Raw genomic sequence first — 24,592 nt, 5'->3', positions numbered from 1 at the left:
GAAGATGTGGATTTCAAAAGCAATGAGTATTATGATGATTTATTTACAATGGCTTTATTCAACAGAATGGTGACTAGAAATAAATGTATTCATTGCGAAATTTACAATGGATTTACACAGAACTATTTACAAGCTCAATCTCATACATCCTCCTAACTGATTGCAGAATTACCTATTTTATTTTTGTTTATTTTTTCATTCAATACTCTACCTTGGAGCAACTCAATTTCCATAAAATGCGTTTGAGAAAACTGGTGAAAACCTTCACAGAATAGATCAGAGACATATTTTAATGGATTGTAAATATTGTACACAATTAAGGCAATGTCATCAATGAATGAATTTCTAATGTCCTATGAAAAGGAAAGGCATGATGGACAATATGGGTAATTTACAATAGTGTGCCCCCAAGGGTTTGCAACGCATTGGCCAATCACAACATGCGACATCTGTCCCTCCTTTCCAAACGCGCATTTGGGTCGACAGATTTTTTATACTTACAGGATTTAACAACTGAATATTCAAGTTATAAAACAGAGGAACAGAATCTGTCAACTTGAAGCTGACTTGACAATGGGGCTGACCAAGATCAGTTATCATTTTGTATGGTGCTGCGATGCGAAATTTTGGTGAGTGTACGGAACTTCTGTTCATTTCCTAACTGGAAAGCATACATGTGCTAAAGAGCATGCTCACTTAACAGTTGACATTCTTTTGCCAGGGTTGTCCCCTCTTATGTCAATATTTTATGATCAGACTTGCAATAAGACAATCATCATTACTATTGACTGTTTTAAAGGCTGCATTACAAACGATGCTCTGTACACTTCAAAGAATTCTCATTCAAAAAAGCACTTACATAACTGTGCATCAATGTGTCCTTCTCATACACATGATATGAAATACATTTCATAGAATACAAATGCTCCAGGTTTCAAGCACACAGTGTCTCCTTGACTCCACTGTGTATGTAGTGAGTGTGTAAACGCCTTCAATCGTGGACCTATAACAATAGGGGACAATAGGGTCCACGGTTGCCTAAGAGTCCACGGTTGGAAAACGTGTACAAAATATATATGTGAGGTGTTCCAAAAAAGTTAGAGTATGAACAAAAGAGGAACAATAGGGAGTCCACGATTGAAGGTGTTTACACACTTGGGTGTGTAGGATGTCTTATGGATGCCTCTTTCTGCCACAGAATGCTTCATTTTATTTCTTTAAAATGTTGTCAATATGGCATTTTTATACACATTGTTGGCTTCAGGGCATACATGTAAGTAGCAACTTTGAATATGTTCAGTAGTGTAGTACATGTTTTTACACACATACATGGCCAGGCCTTCAACGTGTTAAGGGGACAACTTCTTTTGCTGGAAAAGTACGGACTGCATTGTGGTTTGACACGTACTGCCTTCAGAAGTCAATCAAAGTGCATGCACCTTTACCATTGACAATATCACGGAATGCAGCCCAAGGGGTGTTTTTATATTATCATGGTTTCTATTGGTCATATTACAAAATGTTCTGATCAACTGCATTAATATATACAATGCTTATCAAATAAGATTTATCTCCTCTTGGTTATGTTCATGTGATTAGCATGAAACTGCTTTCAAATGCTGACACAACTGGCAAATAAAAGAATGGAAAATACAAAAGTTAGCTACATGTACGGGTAGATGATAAACTTCAGAGGGTATCATTTGCCTGACCTAAACTGGGACTGTAAAATTGGACAGAATTAACATGTGCATGAATTGGCTTGTTGAGGCAAACTCACCTCCTCTATTGAAATGTCATCTCATGAAAGATAAGGAATACACTGTATTCATTACAGTAACAACGTAGAGTCACCGGGTACACAGTGTCACTCACTTGGAATGGGGGAAGTCTCCATAAACCTCCCCACACACTCTCTAGGTATGATACTTTGGGTAAGAAATATGTTGGTGTGGCGTTTCATTCATACACCAAATCTCATTTCAGAATTGAAGATTTTTATAAAAACAAGCAACGACTGCACAAGTTTCCCTTGCAATCTTATCATTCCTTGTATTAAGGAGGATTCCTCTATTCTTTAATTTCTTGTACCTACACTATTGCCTTCAATTTCCGGCAGAACTGAGAAGAAATCAGGTGCAGAAGTTATTCACTGGAGTTGTGTTTAATTTCACCAATCTCATTTGACACAAATTTTCTGTGCATAACATTGTTTCCTGTATACTGAGTTCATTGCAATCTTGTAACAAAATAATTGTAACAGTGAGTGTTCCAAGTCGGAATGTTTCGAACACTGGGAATGGTCTGGGACCTTTATTGTGACCAATGTTGATCTTTAGCCTGAGGCTATTCTCAACTCTCTCAAACATAACACTAAGCAGAATCAAGTGTACGTCTGTTGTACGTTAGAAGCAAACAGGCCAAGAAGCTCCATGACAGTAACAGTGACTTAACTACACAACCCTGAACCTATTAAATCAAATTGGTGGATTTTGTTGGATATGGGAGGTAGAGGTAAGAATGTCTTGGACATGGTCACCTTGAAGCAGTCTGATCACATTAAGAGGATGGTACATTCACTCTATCTATAAATGTGCCACATTCCTGCGTGAAACATTCCAAATGGCACGAGTCAAATTTTGAAGCACTCTCTTTGGCAGTAACAGTTAAGGGCATGCAAACGGACTAACTGAGAGCCATACCAATCAGTAATGCTCCATTGGGAGCTAAGCAAAATTTCATTGCTTTAAATTTTCCAGCCTTGAATCCACAAACCTCTGAGCCATAAAGCAGCTTACTTCTTAAGGTTGGTTGCAAGTACAACGGAAAGGAGCACCACCTTTGAATAATCCAAAGGGCCGATAACACTCCAGTGGATGTCATCTCGCAGTCATCGTCGGAAGTGTCTGTGACGTCTTCGCCTCCACATGGCAAGGATTATGTTGACAATCAACGGCCAGATGAGAAGGAAGAAGACAGTCCTTGTTGGCAGGTTGCGAGGAAAGATCCATGAGAGCCAGGAGCGTTGATGAGAGGAGGTTGAGGGTGTGTCTTGACTTCTATGCTCTGATGAAGACTGTCTCTCAGACTGACTCTGAAATAGACATTACCAAGACAACATCAAAGATAGAAATAAAATCAGTGAATGAAAGACTGTAGCCTCATAGTAAGGGACCTCAAAGCACTTAAACATCTTCCTGTATGATCTTATAAAGATCAAAGGATACATAAAGTGCCTTCATGAACGGAGTCTCATATCTAAACAGGGAAACAAAGAGATTATATATCCCTTCAAGATTTAGACACCCAAGCTCATCATGCAAGGGAATCTCATGTAAGAAATGCAACACAGGAGTTGAACGTTTTCTTAGGGTTCAAGATTTTTTTAATTGTTGTCCTAGACAAGAACTGGTGTGATCTTTATATTTTCATACCCACCTGCTGTGCTTGAGAGAGTGCTAATGCCTCTAGTGTGTTCAATCGTGCCAAGACGCTACTCATATCACATTGTAATCGCTGTAGAGCTATGACAATCTGCTCACTGACATCAACTGACGGATTACGGTTTGCTCTACTACTAGAATCCCGCCCACCTGGTGCTCCGCCTTGCCCACTCCATGGGGTGCGGCCTCGACCAGGTGTGTCTTGATCTTGACCTTGGGCAAAGAAACAAGCTTGTTATAGTAAGGAACTGTTTACAGACGTCCATTTTGGTATTTAAACCTGGGAAAAGCTTCCAGCTATTCAATGTGGAGATGAGCCTTCGAGCTTTGTGTTAAGTCAGCAAATGAGATTCTTATTTGTGAACAGGTGAAAAACTTCTTCAGTGATAAAACAGCTTCATCCCATAATGAAAGGCAAGCTGATAGTTTACCATAGCAAATCAATGGAGAATTAGTACACTGGCTCCAGTTTGTTGATGTGGTTAGGTTCTGGATTAATATAACCTGGCGTCAACATTATGTAACTACTTAATAATGAGATGGCCTCTACCCTCACAGGTACATGTCCTCCTAAGTGAAGAGAAGCAAGCAGGGGTAAAGTGACTTGCCAAGGTGCCAAACTGAATCAATGCCAATCCCTGGCTAAATGACTGGTAGCCAAAAATCCCAATTGCTAGGCTGCATGCCCCTTATTGATAATTTTATATTAGTTTTATATTATTACAGTTTGCATGAAGCTCTTTGCTATGCTTACTGACAGTCAAATATCATTACAGTGGCATTACAATATTCAGCCTCACTATTAGATTACTGCATTATTATACTCACCTCGTCCTGCACCCATAGAACCTCTCTGGCCACCTTGGTCTGAACTTTGACCTCTACCACCTTGACCTTTGCCTTCTGGAACCACTTCCCCACCTCCTCGTCTCCTTGTTATGGGTGCATCCCCATTCATATCTCCTGGGTTGTCATCAGCGGTACTGTGGCCATTCTCGAGGTAATCACCGTTGACCTGATGGACTTCAGCCTGGGCAATAATCTTCTTGACCTGTGGAGTGGAAGTCATGAGAACCTGCTCTTCTCTAATTGGCTGAAGGTGTTCTTCAATGGCTGAGACTTTCACCAGTTCAGGCAGCTGAAACGAGAGTAGATGAAGTTACCGGTACTGAAGCAATACAAAACAAACCCCAGCCAGTTCTTTAGTGATACTGAACAAAATCTTTTTGAGGTAGTGCTGGGGGGATACAGGAATTTTTCCGGGGGGGGGTGGTGTCAGACCAGAGATTTTTGAATGGCTCATTTTTATGGACAAGCGGAAACGATGATGAAACATTACACATGACAAACATCGTTATGGTGCACTTACCTCACTAACTCTTTATTATTTCCAATTTTTTTTTTGTTCTCAGAGCAGGGAGGGACTTTTGACCCCTATTCCACCCCTGGATCCATGCCTGTAGTGGCATCTTTTGAGACTTACAAAAAGACCAAAGAGCTCCCTCGTCAGTTCCTGCACAAACCCAATAAAGCAGATCATCTTACCTGATTCATGTCTGGCTGGTCCATGGAGTCACAAAAGTCTTCCTCACTGTCGGTGTCACTCTCACTTGTCACAGTGACATTGTTACTTGTACCACTGCTTTTGTCAGCCCCTACAGCACCAGACTGATCACAAGATGAATCAACAGTAAAGTTCCCACTGACATCACTGACGAATGGATGGCTTTCATCTTGGTGTGCATCTAATCACAGGAGGTGATGACACCATTATGTTGTTAATTACACAGTTTTGTCAATCACTCACTTGTCGAGCCATACTCAGTTTATCACTTTTGACCTCCAAAGATCTTAGTTATGAAGTAGGACAGATATTGGTACTTAATATAACTCACACTCTTTTAAATTCAGTAAAGCTACACACTCCTTGACACCAACAGGTACCACAGCTAAGGTTAATCATGGTCATCTAAACAGTAACTGTACTCTTACACGGAGAGGGGAAAACGTTATATGGACATCTTTTGTTCTCCGGTCTACACACTGAATACATGTAGTATGCATCACATGACCTTCCCACGTGTATAACTTTTTTTGTATTTTGTGTCATTCTAAAGTCCTTGATCTTAAATTTAAAGAGTAACAGACATAGTAAAAATTTAATACATGTGAAATATTTTAAAATAACAATAAACACGTAACCATTTCAAAAACATCGTAAATTTAATATTTACCCCATTAATTGTGACCCCAAAATGAATAAAAACATCCTGCGTTTTCCCGATAACAAAAAAATCCCCTTTTGGTCATTTGCACTTCCAGACTGATTGGATGACGTCATGGTCAGAACGCCGACATGTACAATGTACACGGCGCACAGTACATGCAGTATCGCATGCTTCAATAGACCACGTTGTGTTTGATGTAGCTTGGCCCACAGGCAAACACTGTCCCAGTTCAAGAAATACACGGTAGGACTGTGTCTTTTAATATCTACCTTGCCAAGCCACATCCACTAACAGTGCATTCAAACACCAAGCCACATCCACTAACAGTGCATTCAAACACCAAGCCACATCCACTAACAGGGCATTCAAACACCAAGCCACATCCACTAACAGTGCATTCAAACACCAAGCCATATCCACTATCAGGGCATTCAAACACTAAGCCACATCCACTAACAGTGCATTCAAACACCAAGCCACATCCACTAACAGGGCATTCAAACACCAAGCCACATCCACTAACAGTGCATTCAAACACCAAGCCACATCCACTAACAGTGCATTCAAACACCAAGCCACATCCACTAACAGTGCATTCAAACACCAAGCCACATCCACTAACAGTGCATTCAAACACCAAGCCACATCCACTAACAGGGCATTCAAACACTAAGCCATACCTCCATTTGGTCCCATGTCATGTTGGCCTTTATACATTGTGGGTGTCACTACAACAGCATTCAATCCATCAGCTTGACCACTGTGGTTTGCAACAGTCGATGGTGATAGACAATTGTCACTCAAATCATGCCTGGAACCTGCAAATGGTAAGAAATAATATCATATGATTAAATATGTGAAAATATATCTAGTTATAATTGAAAAATGACAGTCACTTTTAAAATGCAACAGTTTGCATAATCAGGATTCTAAATGTATTTAAAAAGGTTTTAAAAGTCCTAGTGAATGTTTAACAGTAATTTCTGAGACAAAAACATAAATTTTAAATATGTGCATACAGTATGTATGAAACAAAATCTGCACCTGAATCTGAAGAAATGTGCAATGTTTAGAAATAGATCAATGAATTCTAACATATTTTGCAAAATCCCAATCCTGATTTTTGGGGGAATGTCACTTGTTATTACATAGGTTCTGCTTACACATCTGTGGCTAAAGATTAGTAGTATAACCTTGCTTATGTACAAAACAATTGTAGTGCTTGGCGTTATAGGGCGCCAAGGAGCCAGAGTCTCGACAGGAAGAACTGGACAAGACACAAGTCAGGTTTGGGTTACAAGCTGAAGAAAGTTCCCAAGTCTTGCCCACACATACACACACCGTGCACAAGCAGTGTACATGTAACCCTACTTTCCCCAATGGTGGCTATTGGAGATGTTATAAGTGATTATTTTCTTATAAGCCAAGAATGAATTTCTTCAAAAACTCATAAGTTTTCTAAGATTCCCTAAAATTTTCTGTTCTACTGATATATAAAACATAAACCACCAAAACTGTGGACTTTTTGGGACAATTCTTTCGTTCGGTTGATATGGTGGCATGTGACGTGCTCTCAGCCCTCGCTTGGCCGTGGCCGGCTGGGCCCAGGGTTTTCCTTGGGCATGTTTTTGTGGTCAAAACCAACAATTGGTTTGATTGTTTCTTTTTGGTAAATCGCTTCGCTTTGACGATTTGAATACTACATCATCACAGTTAATTCTTACCCAATTAAAATTACTGAAGAAATTCTCTGAAGAATTACTGCCAAACCAATTCTTGGTTAAGACCACCAAACCGCACCCCTGTTTGACCACATAATCATTCTTTTTGATTGCTTGAGGGTACACCATTTTGAATATTAAAATGTTTGAGCGTAAAAAACAGTTTAAAAATATTTTTGTGCTTTGGTCTTTTTATTTCTGACCTTTCCTTTTTTTACCTTTTTAAAAAATTCGAGTGAGATTGAGAGGCACATTTCTAGCACCGCACCAGGCCAGCATAATTGGGCAGTCAGCATGTGAGCGGCAATTACACAAAGGATTTTTTTGTGGTTTTGTGGAAAAGGGACTGAGAAAAACATGCCGACATACATGTATACGAAATGACGACTTATAAATGCTGACTTGAAATGAAATTTTCAATGGAAATGCATTACAGACGATCAGGACTTTTGTCAGACGGCCGACCTGGATGATATGACAGGTTACACAATGTCGACTCAGTCGGAGTTTACTGTAAAACCTATTCTCTTGGTGGGAACGAAGAATTTCTTTGAGATAAGCTGAGTTTCGAGTTAACTGACTTTGAGTTATCAAGAGTTTATTGTACCTCTCACCTGTATGAACATCTCCGTTGATGGGACCATTGCCTTGAGGTTGTGGGGTACCATTGATGGGCAGAGTACCATCTGGAGGAGGGCCATCATAGAATTTCCACTTTTCCTCCTCACGGATTGGAAGTGGTTCATTAACAGCCTCAAAGAATGGACCCATAGCCTTCAAGAAAGTGCTGACTTCCTCAGAGATTGGCATTGTCTCAACAATCTAAGGATGACAATCAACATGTCTTTTACAACCTCCACATTGCCTATCTGTGTCTGATCTTTCTGGAGACCCAACCTGGTAAGTGTTGGATCTTTCTAATATCTGTACATTAACAATCCCACTGTCAACTGGCTGACTCCAAAACGGAATGAAATTATTTAACGTTCAAGGAAAATATGTGGCAATACTACATGTGCCTTGTCGGGAGTTTCCTGTTTCAATCATTCAGTCTTTCTTGTATTTTTTAGGATCATGCTCACCGAGCGCTTTGTGTATGTTCAAGCAACCTACATGCATATCACATTTTGAAATGAAAGAGTTAGAGAGTCTGATAGTTGAATACAAGCTGAATCTTTCTCCACTTGAGGGAAAATAACAAGGACATTGTAACAGTCTACAATCCGGGACAAAATAGTTGGAACACCTTGTGGGAAACGCGGTGATAACATCTCCCCTCTCCCCCATTCAATGTTGCAGTCGTTTATTGGACCAAGATTCCGTCCAGCTTACCCAATGAGAAACAACATTGACAGGGGGCGAGGGGGAGGCATGTTCCAGCGAGATTTGTCCAGGATTGTAGCAAGGCCGGTATTGACCAAGCAAAGATGTAGATAACTATGTGTTTTGTTATTCATCCAAAGGCTTTTTGTGAGAGACAAGTTGTTAAATTCACAAACACTGAAAATATTGTGGTGCAGTGAAGTGTCAATGGGCTCTACATGTATGCATTCCACTACGTGAAATGACATGTTTCAAAGGATGAAAATGAAGATGATTCATGTACATGTACCAAGGACCTGCGGTGTCAAGTACAAATTGAGACTGCTTCTGTATACAGGACCTGTGGTGTCAAGTACAAATTGAGGATAATTTATTCACCAAGGACCTGTGGTGTCAAGTACAAATTGAGGATAATTTATTCACCAAGGACCTGTGGTGTCAAGTACAAATTGAGACTGCTTCTGTACCGAGGACCTGTGGTGTCAAGTTCAAATTGAGACTGCTTCTGTACCGAGGACCTGTGGTGTCAAGTACAAATTGAGGATGATTTATTCACCGAGGACCTGTGGTGTCAAGTACAAATTGAGGATGATTTATTCACCGAGGACCTGTGGTGTCAAGTATAAGTTTTGCATTTCTGGTGAATGGCATAAAATGTTTGTGCATAAGCTTGAAAAAATTGAAATGATAACACATAACAATTTCGTCAACAACAAAGGAATTGCGACATCCTCAACTAGAGTGGTACAAGTACATGCAAAGTGTCCATGAATACAATATCAACAAAAATGAAAGGTTTAACACTCAGAAGTCAAGACAGGTTACACATTGCGAGAAAAAGTGCGTGAAAGAAAATGATATGATTTTGACAGTAAATTCTAACAACTTTTTCTTTTACAAAAAGAGAAAATCAGGGGGATATTTAGCAACTCTCAGAAAAGTGGATAGGACTGAATCAATCAGAAATAAAGATTTCAAATAAAACCAACTTCATAAAGAACAGCTTTTTCACCAGAAAAACCTTGCTTTGTCCCTCCAGCAAGATACATTTGTTCTTGGTTTCCAAATATGACTATGTAAATGCTGCCCTCACAAGCAGACAGTGAGACTACATTAAAGACTATAACGTTTGTGACATCCATCAGAAAGACTCACATTCTGTATGTCAGCTGGGTCTCTGTCCTTGTTTTTCATCATTGCCTAGAAACAAGTGCATGAAAAACAAAGCATGACTACGATTTAATCGCCAGTCAGGGAAAAATTAAATTGCTTGTGATGTTTTGATAACAAAAAGAAGCCTTTCCTTGAGTCCTCAGAATATTTGAGGAGCCTAAATAAAAAAGGTAATGTAATATTGACAACTCACAAGCCACCCAAAAGGATCCAGCTGATATATGGCAAACAGGTTTTAAACAAGTCATCACAGTGAGTATTGACTTTTCAAACAGAAATGACCAGCTCTACAATAAGTACACACTCAGAACATTTTGATAATGGAAATTTTGCATTCAACATTTCAATTACCAAATATTGTACATCACATACTTTGTGTGTATACTGTCAGAGAAAAAATGTTCATTGTTAGCATACAGAAGCATACAACGTCTTTTGTACGTGAAGGTGTTTAAATACACCCAATGGACCAGCTGATCCCATGAGTGGGACAATTTGAGATTCCTTCAGTTGTACAACATTTCAGTTGTGGAACAACCACATTTCACTCCGACTCACTGCCAACAAACTACATAAATGACCAAAGACATTAGCTACCTGCATGGCCAAAACATGACATAGCAAGAACTAAAAACAGTGCATGACAAGAGATTTCAACACATCACAACTACACTGTACTCAACTCTCCTTGATACATGCAACACAAAAATATCTTCAGCGAGTGAGTGTTTTTCTTTTCAGTATACAAACCTTGAGCAGATCGGTGACATAGCTTTCCATAGCTTCTTCTTTGGGCATATCACCAAGCTGCTTCCAAGCATCCCTAACAAATGAAGGGAAATGGAAACAACTTTTACACATTAATAGTAGCAAACAATAAAAACAGTTGGAAACATTCAAATACAAGCCTCATGGGAAGTAATGCAATAGCTTCACAATGTGATCATGTTTAGCTATGACTGTCCTATCACTCCTTATAAATAAATATCCTTCTTTACAATGAACTTGGAGCCACATGGAACCTCATGTACACATTCAGTAATTTCAATGTTTTATAACCAAAGGTTGTTGATGACCAAAGATCGTATAGCGCCGAAGGTGCAAGATGGATAACTCTGCCCAAAGGGTGTAATTACCATGGGCGCCATTTGAGCAAGCGATGCGCCTGCACAGTTTACAGTAATGCATAGGCGCAGGCTCACCAGGTGCACGTGGCTGCCGTGGCGCCTGCGTCTTTGCATTAATGTGCATTACGCAGGCATATCGCTTGCTCAAATGGTGCCCATGCAATTACAACATTTTACGTGTATTCACTGTGAAGTTCAGCGGCGCTATACGATCTTTGTTGATGACCATTAGGGGTAAGATGGAAAAGCCAATTCAATTTATCACACACGGTTTATTTTGCCCTTTAATTCATGGTTCCATCTATTTCATTCATGGAAACATAGCATTTGTGTTGTACTAGGGTGCCCGGTTCCTGCAATACCATCAGGATCAATCAACCTAAAGCATAATGATATCATGCTTTGTTTATGTTTGTGCTTTCAACTACGGGGTGGATTATGTAACACCTAACTGCCAATGGAAAGCACACATGTAAATAAAGCACGACGTCATTACGTCATAGTCTACATGTGTATATCTTGGGCCTTCAGGAAAAGCTTACATGAACATAGATGTAGTTTTAAACCATTAAAACCAGCTTCAGTCTGTAGCCAAATGAAAAGACTTGTTCTAAACTACAATCTACAAAGTCAGGGCTCCAAATATCAGGCCAAGATGGCACACAGATGATGCCAATGGTGGATGATGGCCTAGCCCTGTGTGCTGACATACCACTTGGTTCGTTTAATGGCTTCCCAGAATGCTGGCTTGGGTTCATTGCAAGGACCTATTGTTGCTTGCTTGTATAACCCATAGAAACGTTTCTTCATTTCATAGGATGGCTGGAATGGCCCTGAAATAATAAAAGGAAATTGATAACTGTTTACAACACATTCAAGGAAGACTGTATACATGGCATACTGCAAGTACATATAAATAAAAAGTACATGAACATGTACCTACATGAGGTAAAGGATGGCTGCTATTTGCCATTGATTAAAAGGTCCAGGCAATGTAACTTTTTTTCCAGTGTGTTGTATGCAGACCATCTATTAGAGACTGGTCTGGTTCCAGTCACCATGGTACAGTACTGTAGCTGACACCACTGGTGCAACAGAAATTGATGGAAACCAGTCTATAATGCCACAACTTTAGCTTTGATATAATGTCAAAGGCTTTTGGAATTTTAGGTTGATCAGATGATGGGAGATTTGTCATAAGTCTGGAATGGTAAACATTGCATGGATCATTCTCCCTGCTTTCCTCCCCATTAAACTTCAAGTCCTATCAGGAAAAAGTAAAACCTTTAAATTTGAACCAATTTACCCTGTGTATATAAATATTTAGGAATTTACATGTAATTAGATTAGATTAGAAATTTTATTGTCTGCATCATAAAAAATACAGAAATTTTCTTTCCATTGGCACATCCAAATATAAAAATAATAATACTTAAAAATAGACAGACTTTCATAGCTACGTGTATGGCTAGTTATGGGGCTCATGGATACAGAGATAGTCTAGCAGTTAAACTGGCCTTGCGATTTAGGTCTGGGACTAGTACTGTCATGTTAGTAGCAATGAGCGTTAGGCTCTCTCGAGCATCCAAACATTATAACCAGAAAGAATTGTATGAATGGACACCACTAGTTTACGGTGAAGGCTAAACTGACAGCTGAATGCAATAAAAGTGTCCTAAATTATAATCAAAATTACAGTGAAAATATTGAATTATTCAAATAGAAAACACTTAGAATCAGAGTTCCATATACAGAGGTCACTAATTTCACCCTGCAGTTGTTTATTAGCCACGAGAAGGTGGTAATATTTCATAAAGACCCAAGATCAAAGACTAAGAAAGTCCAATCTACATATGTAGCAGGGAAAATACTGTAGAACAGTTAGCCCTACTATTCAGGTAGTTAGTAGGCCTAACCTTATCAAACCTATCATGCTGTGGCCAGAAAGAGCTCTATATACGGACAACAGTTGATGCTCCTCTGCACAAATTAGTACAGTCATTAGCCTATAGACATGACAATGAACACATGAATCATGTGAATAGGGCCGGCCCTGGGGCAAGTACTAGGTCCTAGACTGACCGGTTTGTGTGCAGGGTGTCAAGTGCTGATGAGTGATGTCCAGGTATGGACTCTCTCTATTATTTTGATTATTGTAGTTGTACAAGTATACTATCAGTTTTTAGTTGTAACGTAATGAAGACTGGCGTCCAACCTCGGCTGAGCCGGACCAAAGCCTGGCATGCCTCGTAAAGCGCTGCCAAAGTGAGCCAAGTCAGCATGTCCGGAAAATGGGCCAAAAATTAGAATAATAATTATTAATATTTGTTTGCTTACAATTCTCAATCAGATTATATATTTCCAAGGTAGCCAATCTTTGAAAAAAGACTAATCTGCTGCATGGACTCTGAGTTTAAAACATACCATCCTTAGGCATACTCTGCACAACTCTTACAGCAGCCGCAAACTGTTCTGACGCAGTCGCCATTTTGGATCTTGATAACAATGTTAACCTTTGACCCCTTTTCAGCCTGCCCATTAAACTCGTAACAGTCGTTTCAGACTTTGCAGTCTCACATGTCTCTGGGGATCTTTCCCAGCTAAGTGAATGGTTTTGCTAGCCTTGAGAGGAGAGTAATCGTAACGTCCAGTGGAAGTTTCCCGTTTTAATATCGGACTTAACTTCGTTCGAAAAACAAATCCTCGAGGGTGCAGTGAACTAATTCTAAACTTCAGGGCACTATAACATGGAAGCCAACATTACTGGAGTTTCACAAACAAACATTAACTTATTGTCGTGACCCTAGTCTTTCCATTTCTTTTCAGTTTTTCGTGCGTTAGCCAATTCTATTTTTATTATTCACGGAAACACAAACTTCCAAAGTCTGCTCGCAGCCATTTTTCAAATAGCTTCCCACTATTCTTGCGGCACTGAGGACCGTTTTCAATGGTAAGTTTGTCAACTTAGCCGTCAGATGGATGCTCCCAGCCCAAACTTTAAGTGACCCAGTCGAGTCTGCCGGCGGGGCTGGGCGGGTGTACTTACCACCGTGACAGAAGGCGTTCGTGAGTGTACGGTCTCCTTAAAACGATTTCAAGTTTTGTATGAAGTACATGTACACCTACTTTTTTTTATCGTAAATGTCAGTTAGCCGACAAGTTTTCACTGCACTTCTTTTTTCCTTTTCAGATATAAATAACAACTGATAAAAAACTTGTAAAATATTTTGTTCCATGCAATCTAATTCAAGGTCAAGTATTATGTCAAAATCATTATTGAAGGCAACCAACGACACAGTTTCAACATAAAAATTTGCAAATCACAATCTGTTGCCAATATTTACCCTCAAAGAGCAGGGTTATTTTGGCCTGTCTCACAGCGGAGAGGGGGACCCCCAATATCTTGGCGGTGCCACGCTTGAATTTTTTCAAACTTTGAATGATATGTAAAGACACTCTGTGTCATTCCAGCTGTGAAGGTTGAACTCAATAATACAAACAGTTTTGGTCATTTGAAGTTCAAGGCTGCACGGCGTGCCACTATATACGGCCTGCGTAAAGTGCATGGAGCATGCACCGCAGTGGAAAAAAATATAAACTATTTTGGCTGGCCTGTCTCGGAATAATGAGAGCTGTGAAACAACAGTAAGTTTGGTTTCCTAGTCACAAAACCGGTGTCAAAATAAAACTGCTAAAAGTCACTCTTTAAACTCCCTGAGGGTGGCTCCTGAAAAACAAAGCACTTCGGCGATATTGGACAAAATGGGGGGGGGGGATTCTGCCCCGGCTCTTAAAGAATGGGATATGAAGCATCTTTTTAGCCTTAAATTACCAGTCATAATATAAAAGTTAGAAGGTTAACGAGGAAGGAAACGTTTAGGATCATAGAAATATTTATAGTTTTTAAGTTCCCTTTCCCCAGCATGGTTTGATTCCTTGCATCATCATCAGAAAATTTCCGGCTCAGTGCTTGTTTTAATATTCAGTGGTAGTTAGCCCTTGCAAAAGCTGTCAACAAAATGTCAAATCTTGCCTCAATCACCCCCCGTTAAAATGCCCGAATGTGCAATTTTCTACAGTATTCAAGCGTTTTTTAACTTTTTTCCAGGGAGATAAAGCAGTGGCGAGGACACATGTGGGATGCACCTTTTTTTTAAAGAAGGTATTGAAGGGGCAGTCTACAACGGGGCACGGATGCCGGGGAAGGGACGCATGTGCTTCTTGTAATTCTGCTACGGGTTCAAAAATTAAAATTTTACTGAGCAAGTCAGTTCATTTCACTTGTTTTCTGTAACATTAAGGTATAATGGAAATAAATGAATGTGTACCCATACGCCAACAAGTCGCATCCATGGTAAGTGCATTTATTACATTACCAGGATCAATCGGTCATGCTGGTTACTGTCTCGACAGCAACATTACAGCTGAAGTGTTCAATTTATCCGACGAATGAATTTCTTAGGAAGATCCGATGATTCAATATATTTTGAGACCTTCTGCAACTCCAGTGCTCATTGGATCTGGAGTTCTTCCTTGCTGGCACCGTGGTCTCCGGCGTTACTGGATCACGGCTGGGGATACGATAGGCCTCCCTTATAAAAAAAAACTGGTAAGTATACATTAACCACTACAGCACGTCATTCAAAAGCTCGGTTTATTCAACGATTTTGATCATAATAATTGGGATGAGCGAAGCACATGTGAAGCAAACTAAGATTAGAAACCTGATCTTTGGAAGGGGTGTTTTGATGTGCAATTTCATGAGTTTTAACCCACAAACTGGTATATACATGGTTATCTTCCTGTGAATTTTGTAACAAACTACAGAGAATGTCACAATAAATTGCAACACACTTTTCTTCTACAGTAAGGCCATTCGATTTCTCAAACCATACGATACACAGGAGCCGATTCCTTTTCTCAGTTCTGGCAATAGATATTTTCAATCGTGTTTCGATTTGTACAGTCTCAGAATGATTATCGTACAGTATAAGCCAGGTTTTTCTGCTTTGAATATATAGTAACATGCATTGTTCCGTTCTTTCATTGGGATCAATTATCAAAAAAGATATAATCTTCTGATGGACGAGGCTTGACATTTCAACACACTTTGCACACAAAAATGAAAAATCCTCTATTTTTAACTGCAGTAGGCTTACACATATTTTCTCAAATTCTTTTGCCTGAGTTTCAGTGAAAAGCATGTCATATCTCAAAGGAAGGAATCAAATGCCAAGCAAACATCCTATTCGAGATGCTCTTATCTTAGAGACGTATCAAACGCTCTCGGACTGGACCCTCGAGCAGAATAACGGATGTAGTTGACTATGCATGTCACTATAAACACGAAGCGGAATCAAAAAAATGAGAATTTCACGCATATTTCTAAATGAAAGGAAGAAATGAAAGGATATTAAAGGAACAACACATAAGGTGCAGTATCTAAAAATCAGTCTCCCGGTAACTTACGAATTCCACAACATCAAGAGTTGTCGTATTCCAACTCTCTTGCCATTCGAAATTCGTTTTGGTCCGCATTTCAGGCTTTTTCTGACACCTTAACTGTTTCCTCCTTTTCCGAAAACAGATCTATTTGTCTTTGTTGGACGATTTAGATGAGAACCTCACTCATGTGCACAACTATCAGCAAAGAGAAACCCTGTGCCACGATTTCAGCGCACATCTTTGCTCTCATGGAATAGGAAAAACTTATCCATCAAATCCACCGTTGTTTATACACCTCAAAATAAAACTGAAAATACACAAACAAACGAAAACTATTTTTAAAAAGGAAAATCATAGTGGGATACACTTTGAACTTGACAACGTACAGTGACCTATCCGGTTCGCAAGTGACTTCGTCATACATGAGCATTCACCACACCACTGATGACAGGCTCCCATTGGATGAACCCTTAAGTTGCGCGTTAACTCTTGGTTCTACGGTTCCGTGTATAAAGTTCTCTATCTGCAGTGGGCGTGGTTTAGCATGAAGTGACGTCACACTTACGAACCTGATACCAAATACTTCATCAAATTTATTTGCACATGGTCATGAATTTGATATGGTTACGAATTTATTAGACGCAATCGGATGGAAAATCTCATAATATTGATGAATTTCCAGGAATCTGCAGTTATTAAAAAGAAGCCAAATACGGTAATTTTCAGTGAGAGGAGAAAAAATAAACATTTCGATTAAATTCGTCTGATTCCATGCCACAATATCTTTATTACAGCCAACAATGTATGTAAGCTATCAAATAAAATGTCTACACATTTGTTTAATAGTATCTGAACTAATTTATAGAATAATTTTCAGTAAAGAGACATGCACAAAGGTGTACTTTATGTTTAAAATTCATAATGTAAATACTTGAATTAAATAAAGCTTTGAATTTAATATATCAACTTTTCCTTGTGATTCATTTTAGTCTGAAACCAAATTTTCTTTTTGATTTTCAAGGTCTTATTCCATGAGGCCTCAATTCCACAATCCCGGTTGTACATTTGTCATGGAATGTCCCTTTTACGTAAATCAACCTCTTGAGGTTCTGATATGGAAAGTCTTCAATATTCTTAAATGATGATGTTGTTGAATAATTTTGTTGTTCTTTTTATGAAGATTTTCCCATCAATTTGGTTGAGTTGCTGTGCGCATCGTTAATTTTTGTCTTGAGTATTTTGTTTTGAACACAACCTTAGAGTTGAAGTGCAGTATGTCATAATATTGACGACGCAAAAACAGTGACGATTGGTTCAATCTAGACTCTATACAGGTGTTAACAATTCATTACGAACCTCAGATAAGAGGTTGTGCACGGCAGCTATCTTCCTGGTCAGTGTCTTTGTTCCATAGGGCAGAAATTTGGGGAGGGGGTGTCAGGCCAGAGATTTACCTATTGTCTTATTTTTGTGGACGAACAGAAGTAATGATGAAACGTTATTCATTCCATTGATATTGGTGAATTCTTTTTTTGTTAGATCCCCTACCCCCCCCGGGTTCGCGCCTGTAGGGATACACACGAGTCGACCTTTTGTGCCTATCCCCCCAACAAAAGCACTGCCCGAGAAGATGGCTGCTGTGCATAACTTCTATTGGTATGCAAAGAACCAAGTCACAAGAAGTTTTTATTAATATCAAATAATTACAAATCCAATACATTACAGAACAACACTTACGTCGCTAAGACTTTGCCTCATTTCATTAATACTGGGCGTCGACATCTCAAAGTATGCACGTTGAGATGACACGTCCCGCAATTTTGGAACAGCCGAGATCTTAACAGCCGAAATTTACGCTGCTTATCGTCAATGCCAAAAGGAAGACACTTCGTAAAGACCGATCAAAGACAACATGACTAAGAAATCTTGAGAAGGGTTGGTAGAAATGAAATGTGAGAGACTTCCAGGATTTACAGTAGATATATATATATATATTTATGATGCATGCACGGGGCAGTTATGCACCTTGCTTGAGGCGTTATTTTTAATAAGATATTATATTATAGCCTACTTAGGTGACAGAGAGCTCGGACATTGCGGTTGATATTACATGCATAAGGCCTTTGGAATTGAGACAGTACTTTTTCATACGAAGATTAGCTAATTTAACCCGTGTCTTGACTGAATTGAATGTCGCTTTATAGGGACACTCACCACCAAGCTAATACATGTCTAATCGTTTACCTCATTTCAATGAAGAGTTTATAAGGATAACCAGCAAGTCAGTGTTTTAAAACAATTGGGAGTGCTTCAAAGCAATGACGGACTTGTCCAAACGACATTGGGGTACCCATATTAGACATGGGCGTCGTCAGAAAGGGGAGGGGGTCTGTTTTCAGGGGACTCAGAATTCAACGATAGCAGACTGACATACAGCCAACGGCGGATGGAGTCTATGTTGAGGCATTTCAGATTTGATTTTTTTATCTTCCCCACTTAAAAATCCCCTTGGCACCTCACAACGCCTGAGGGATACCACCTGCACGTTTTGTACACCTTTTTGAATTACTTTATCATTTTCGATGTTTGGGGGTATTTCAAAGACTCACACTAAATTTCTGCATGCAGAGGAGCGTGTGATAGAAGAAAACATGCTTCGAATGAGAATTAAATACTGACTTCACTCATGACGTCATACTATGTGCAACTGTGCAAATCATCTGACCAATTTTACAAACATGCACGTGACCTTACGAACGTTCTTTCATTAGTGCTTACTTCGTGATTACCTACTTCGTAACCGCGTGGTCAACTCGGCTTTTAATTCCCCGTGGAATTCCGCTGATTGACTAAAACCATTGACCCAAGGATCTTCACTGACATCATGAGTGAAGTGCTTAATTAACTTCTGTTAGTAGCCTACATGTTTTTATTCAATCGTGCCATTACGCAATAGAACGGCGGTTGTAAGTTTGGCCAGCCACTTTTGTCTTCAACCCAAACGAAGTTGTCGATGTCCAGGCGATAAACCTTGCTATGTACCACTCCCGCTGCCTCCTCCCCAGTGTCGCCACCGAATACGTACAGCTTCCCGTTATGTGTCACCGCCCCGTAGTTGACCTTTCCCTCCGGAAGCTCCGGACCAAATCGCCACTCGTTACGATCAGGATGAAAGATCTCCACCGACTTGAGCATGTTCTCTGGTTGCTTCTCCCCAAGAGCCACGCTGCCTCCCAACACGTATATCTCTCTATTCAGGACGGCGACACCAGCGCTGGTACGAGGCAGGGTCATGCTGGTCATATAGTTCCATGTATCAAACCGTGGGTTGTAGCACTGGACCGTGTCCAGGATTGACTCGTTGGTCTCACCTCCAATGACGTACAGCTTACCACCTACCGTAGCTAAACAATGACTCTTGGCTGCTTGAAGCATTGGTGTGACATTACGCCAGATGTTGGTGTTAGTGTTATAGCACTCTACGCTCTCCTGTACCACATCGTTACTGACACCTCCCGTGACATAGATCATACCATCCAACACAGCCATACTGAAATAATTACGAGGAACGTTCATGGTTCCTCGCGGTAACCACTTTTTGTCAAAGTGGTCGTATTGGAATAGCCCGCCACGACGCTGAGCAAACCGTCGACCGGTGAACTCTTGCGGCGATCGTCCGGCCACAAACAGGTTGTTTTCACCAGAGACAACGCACTCAGCGTGCTCGATCATATCAGGTAGGGGCTTGATTCGGTAGAGATCTGTGGTCCAGGTCTCAGGAATAGCTTCTGTGTGATGCGTCAGGAAGACAAACATGTCCTTGATTGGCATCCCTTTCCTGGGGTTAATATTTAGCTTGGTGAGGTCCAAGTCTTGACGCCTGTCCCTCAGCACGTGGTACTGCAAAGCTGCGTCCACAAGGTGTTGCACCGACTTGTTATGAACGATGAGGCGATCTCTCTCAACAACATCATGGATGTAGTAGGGACTTATGAGAGCGAATCGTACGTTGCTAAGTACATCATACAGATCAGCTCGACGGTTTTCAAGATCATCTCTAACCCATGCGATGGCTGCTTCATACACGGTCTCTTCTTGGTCAACGTTGAGGTCATCTCGAACCAGAAGATCGATCAAGCGCTCTTTGCTGAGCTGAAGGAACTCTTCCTCTTTACAGACCTCTGTGAAGTTCTCGCTTATCATGTCTATAGCGAGCCCTTCGAGCTTGATACAGGCATGAGCTACGGCAAAGAAGTAGATCCCAATACAGTTGGACAGCGTCACGTGTCGTTCCAAGAAGTGTGCGCAAGCATCACGCAAGTTGTGCATCTGAAACATATTCACCGCCAACATGAGTCCTTGCACATTTCCTTCGGTGATCTCAAGAGTGGCTGTGTAGGCATAGTCCAAGATAAGTCGCATAGATATAGCATCCACTACACCAATGCGGATCTTTTCCTGTCTGCTCTCAACCAAATCAGCGGTGAACATGGCATGAAAGTAAGGACTGGAGGACGCCAGAACACATCGGTGACAAGGGAACTCCTCGTCTTCAACGCACAGAACGACATCGACCAGCTGTTTCTGCTTGTACAACTCCTTCAACCCAGACACGAGAGTAGATGCTTGTTTTTCATCATTGAACGTGTATTTATCCGGGAAACTGCCCAGGGAACTCTGTCTAGAGATGGTCTTGGCTGCATTGCTGCCATCTCGTGAAGATTTCTTCTCAAGTACGGGCTTGACCGTATACACCGTGGCAGGACTGGTGGTGTACGGTGAAGCCGCACGTGCACGGGAATCGGAACTGACATACGCGCTTACCCCTGTAGATGCACTGTAGGGTGCATTCGACCCGGAGTAACCAGAAGACGTTCCTACATACTGCCCAGACGTACTGGACGGGTTGGCGTAGTTGCTAGACCCACTGACTACATACTGAGCGGCAGTGTTTGATGATGGTCCAGTGTAGGTAACGGGTCCAAGACCAGCCATAGCTCGGGAAGGTAGCGGAGAGGCAGTGCCGGACGATGAATCGGCTGATGTGGTTGAGACAGGGGGTGTACCTGTCGCAGAAGACGTGTTAATCGTAACTGCGTCAGCACGTGCCAGTGAGCGGCGTTCCATCCTTGGACGGTACGAGGACATGGTATAGTCCTCGTTAAGATCTCTTAGAGAGGACGCCAGTGCCTCTAGGGTGCTGGGGTCCATGCTGCGGGGTCTGTTGTTGTCCATGGCAGGGGAACGACGTGTGCGGATAGACATCCAATTTTTAAATTAAATTTCCAGCTTTGAAGGAAATTAATCTGGGAAGAAGGGAGGCTCCCAGCAATTCACGAATCACAACCTGTAAGAGAAGAAAAACAATCGCTATAATAATTAAATTGTAAAGAATAACACCTATCAATGTGAATTTTTTACATATTTTGCTGAAAAATATGAAATTCTTGCAATAATCTAAGAGTAAAAAGGTCATACAAACGAAAAACGTAAGACACAAGGATTCAGAGGTTTATTCGTGGTGAAATCTTAGACATTTAAATTCAGTAAGAATTGTCGTCGCTTTTAAACACATTATCTCTGTGTGTGTGTGTGTTACAAGTTCAAACCAATTGGCATAATAAGTGAAGAATACAAGTCATTTTAACTACATATAAAACGCATTGGATAAGATCACAAAGTCCAGTTGTTAGGTGCCGCTTTCAACACTCATCTTTGATCAGCTGTACACAATTATCCACAAGATATATGAAAAGGTATTCTCAAACACCTACTTAAGAAATTAACAAATATTACCCTAATAACCATAACGATCAATTATAGCCTAAAAAATTGTCAAATATAGAAAGAAAATTTGCCACACGAAGCGGGATTCGGCGAGAGGACAGAGACCAATGGTATTTTACTTATGATTAAAGAACTGAAAACATGTTCAGGTGTACAGCGCAAACCCGTGTATCCGTAGGCCTATAGGCCAACACATAATGATCTTACAACCTTTTAATAGGAATGACCCATGCTTTCTGTCAAGCCCGTGAAAATAAAATCTCCATTTAAATTCGATCCAGGTCACGGCGCGCAAACATTTAAAAAATGTAGGCCCTTATAAATATAGGAAAATGAAAATCAAGTACTGGACTATTCTTGACGGCGGCATGCTCGATGAATCAATGTCTAGCCTGGTGAGGGTATGTCAGGAATGTCTTCTGACGTTGTGGACAGGGTGTTTCAGTCATAATCATGAGCTTGGGTCATTATAGTGTGTTAGGAGCTTTCTAGCAACTAGAATCAACTTTTTTAAAAAAACAATCTCCTATTTAAAATTAAAAATTAAATGGCGCTTCATAAATTCGTTTGCCTCTTCGGTTAAGTATGTTTTAAAATTTTAACCATTTTCCTTTCCCATTGAAAGTTTTTTTTGTGAATCTCACCACAAATCTGTTACCGCGATCTTGATATTGTTTAGCGGGATTCACTAATTAATTTAATTTTAACAAGGGCCCCTCAAAATATCGATATTTAATTTTTTATCACTAAGGCTACTATGACTAACAAAATAAAAACATTTTACTGATTTGGAAAACATGGAATTAAATCTGTCTAGAACGAAAGAGATCCTCTAAAATAACAATACAAGTGTAATGCAACAACATGAAGACCTTACCAATAACGGCAATGGCACCGAATCATTTGTGCTTACATTGTTAAAGGATTTGAAGGACAAAAATACATGTATACCTGAGGTCTATACACGTAGATACCACAGAGAAACATCTGTGACGTACAGTCAGTCATGACAAAAATTCCAGTGTACGGCTTTTAGGGCTGATACGCTGATAAAATATGTCTTGGATCGCAGTTTAAGATCTAATCGTGAAGATAATTGATTCTATATACAACAGAAACTGGTAAAAAAATTTCTTTTCTGTTCTTTAAACTGGAATGAGCTCATTCTGCTGCTGTACATCCATTATTTCTTTTAATTATTTTGCACTTGAGTTCAGCATGAAGTACTGTTGTAACAAGGAGCGCTTTATCAAATGGATATGCGTCACTTCTTTTGGCACATATGTTTTCGCTTGCAGCTCGAGGAAGGTCGAAAGATGTTCCCGGATGTCATCGAAGCACATTGCACAAATGCTTCAATCGTGCGTCACGATTCCAAATTCCAGTAACTTTTAAGACGGCAGTATATAGTGCTGGGTCAAACTTTGTATTATACAAGTTGTTTATTGCTATCATTCATACGATAATCACCACTGTGATCTTATCACAACTACTATCCCCACTGTCCCAGCACTCAACATTAACGCGACAGCTACCAATAATCACCATTACACTAGACACCATTACAACCTCTATCACAAAATCACCATTTTCAAAATTGTTAACGTCATTTTATAGCACCATCTAGTGAATCGCCACCACATTCAGCACCCAAATCACAACACAAATTTTACTCCGTTTGGCAACATTTTCAATGACGCAAGAGAGCAATTGTTTAAGGTGTTTATAACACCTTACTTCCCGTTCCGTTTCATTTCAATAAAATAACTCCAAGTTATTAAAGGGAAGAATCTCAACAGACTGCGTTAATTCTCACCTTCAGTATCACAAACCCAAGTACGATTAAATTCTGAAAACCATACAAACGAACTTCAATGTTAAATCAGACATTTAATGTCCACTATTGCTTAATTACTTCACAGTGCATATTAAAGGAATTTAAAAAAATCTTTCAGCTTCTTCAGGACTTTCCCGTACTGATTTCAAGTAGGAGAAGGAAATATATGTGTTTGAGACTAAAATCTTACCTTGGAAAGTAATCAACAAGGGTTAATTGATGCAGCAGATGTGGTTGAAGAAATGCTAACCACTCTTGTCTTAGCTGAAGTTATGGCTCCTACAAATGCTTCGTTCCAGCTGTTCCCCTAGCATGCTAATCTCACTGTTGGTCTAAAATCCGCCATGATAGAATTCACTGGGCAGTTTCTGGATTGCTAGATTTCGCCCAATTTTACTGCAACCAGAATACAAAATATTATTGCATGTCTCTGTGTCGTCTTTTCGCATCATCCAATTATAGCTCAGCATTCTTGGGGTTCAACTACACGTCAGAAATTCTAACCAAA

The 24,592-nt window shown here is 40.1% G+C and overlaps 2 protein-coding genes across 3 annotated transcripts; both read right to left on the bottom strand.

Moving 5' to 3' along the window:
* Positions 1-7: 7 nt before the first annotated feature.
* acbd5 (acyl-CoA binding domain containing 5) lies at positions 8-13,560 on the bottom strand. Of its 2 annotated transcripts, XM_022250828.2 has the most exons (10): positions 13,440-13,559; positions 11,728-11,848; positions 10,639-10,711; positions 9,871-9,915; positions 8,007-8,214; positions 6,352-6,489; positions 4,989-5,188; positions 4,272-4,581; positions 3,439-3,656; positions 8-3,094 (listed from the first exon to the last, which is right to left on the bottom strand). In XM_022250828.2, exons 1-10 carry the CDS (start codon positions 13,552-13,554, stop codon positions 2,891-2,893), a joined length of 1,632 nt encoding a protein of 543 aa, XP_022106520.2. In that variant the 5' UTR covers positions 13,555-13,559; the 3' UTR covers positions 8-2,890. The 2 variants fall into 2 exon arrangements, with proteins under 2 accessions (XP_022106520.2, XP_022106521.2); XM_022250829.2 differs by lacking the exon at positions 9,871-9,915 and having other exon boundaries at positions 13,440-13,560.
* Positions 13,561-15,652: 2,092 nt separating this feature from the next.
* LOC110987787 (kelch repeat and BTB domain-containing protein 8-like) lies at positions 15,653-24,586 on the bottom strand. The gene is made up of 2 exons (XM_022250859.2): positions 24,275-24,586; positions 15,653-21,807 (listed from the first exon to the last, which is right to left on the bottom strand). The coding sequence occupies exon 2, from the start codon at positions 21,723-21,725 to the stop codon at positions 19,380-19,382; it is 2,346 nt and encodes a 781-aa protein (XP_022106551.1). The 5' UTR covers positions 21,726-21,807; positions 24,275-24,586; the 3' UTR covers positions 15,653-19,379.
* Positions 24,587-24,592: the final 6 nt, after the last annotated feature.

Source organism: Acanthaster planci, linkage group LG08, assembly GCF_054643075.1.
Source record: "Acanthaster planci isolate LZ-2023a linkage group LG08, COTS_SCS, whole genome shotgun sequence".
NCBI lineage: Eukaryota > Metazoa > Echinodermata > Asteroidea > Valvatida > Acanthasteridae > Acanthaster > Acanthaster planci.
This window is presented reverse-complemented; position numbering and strand designations above follow the sequence as displayed.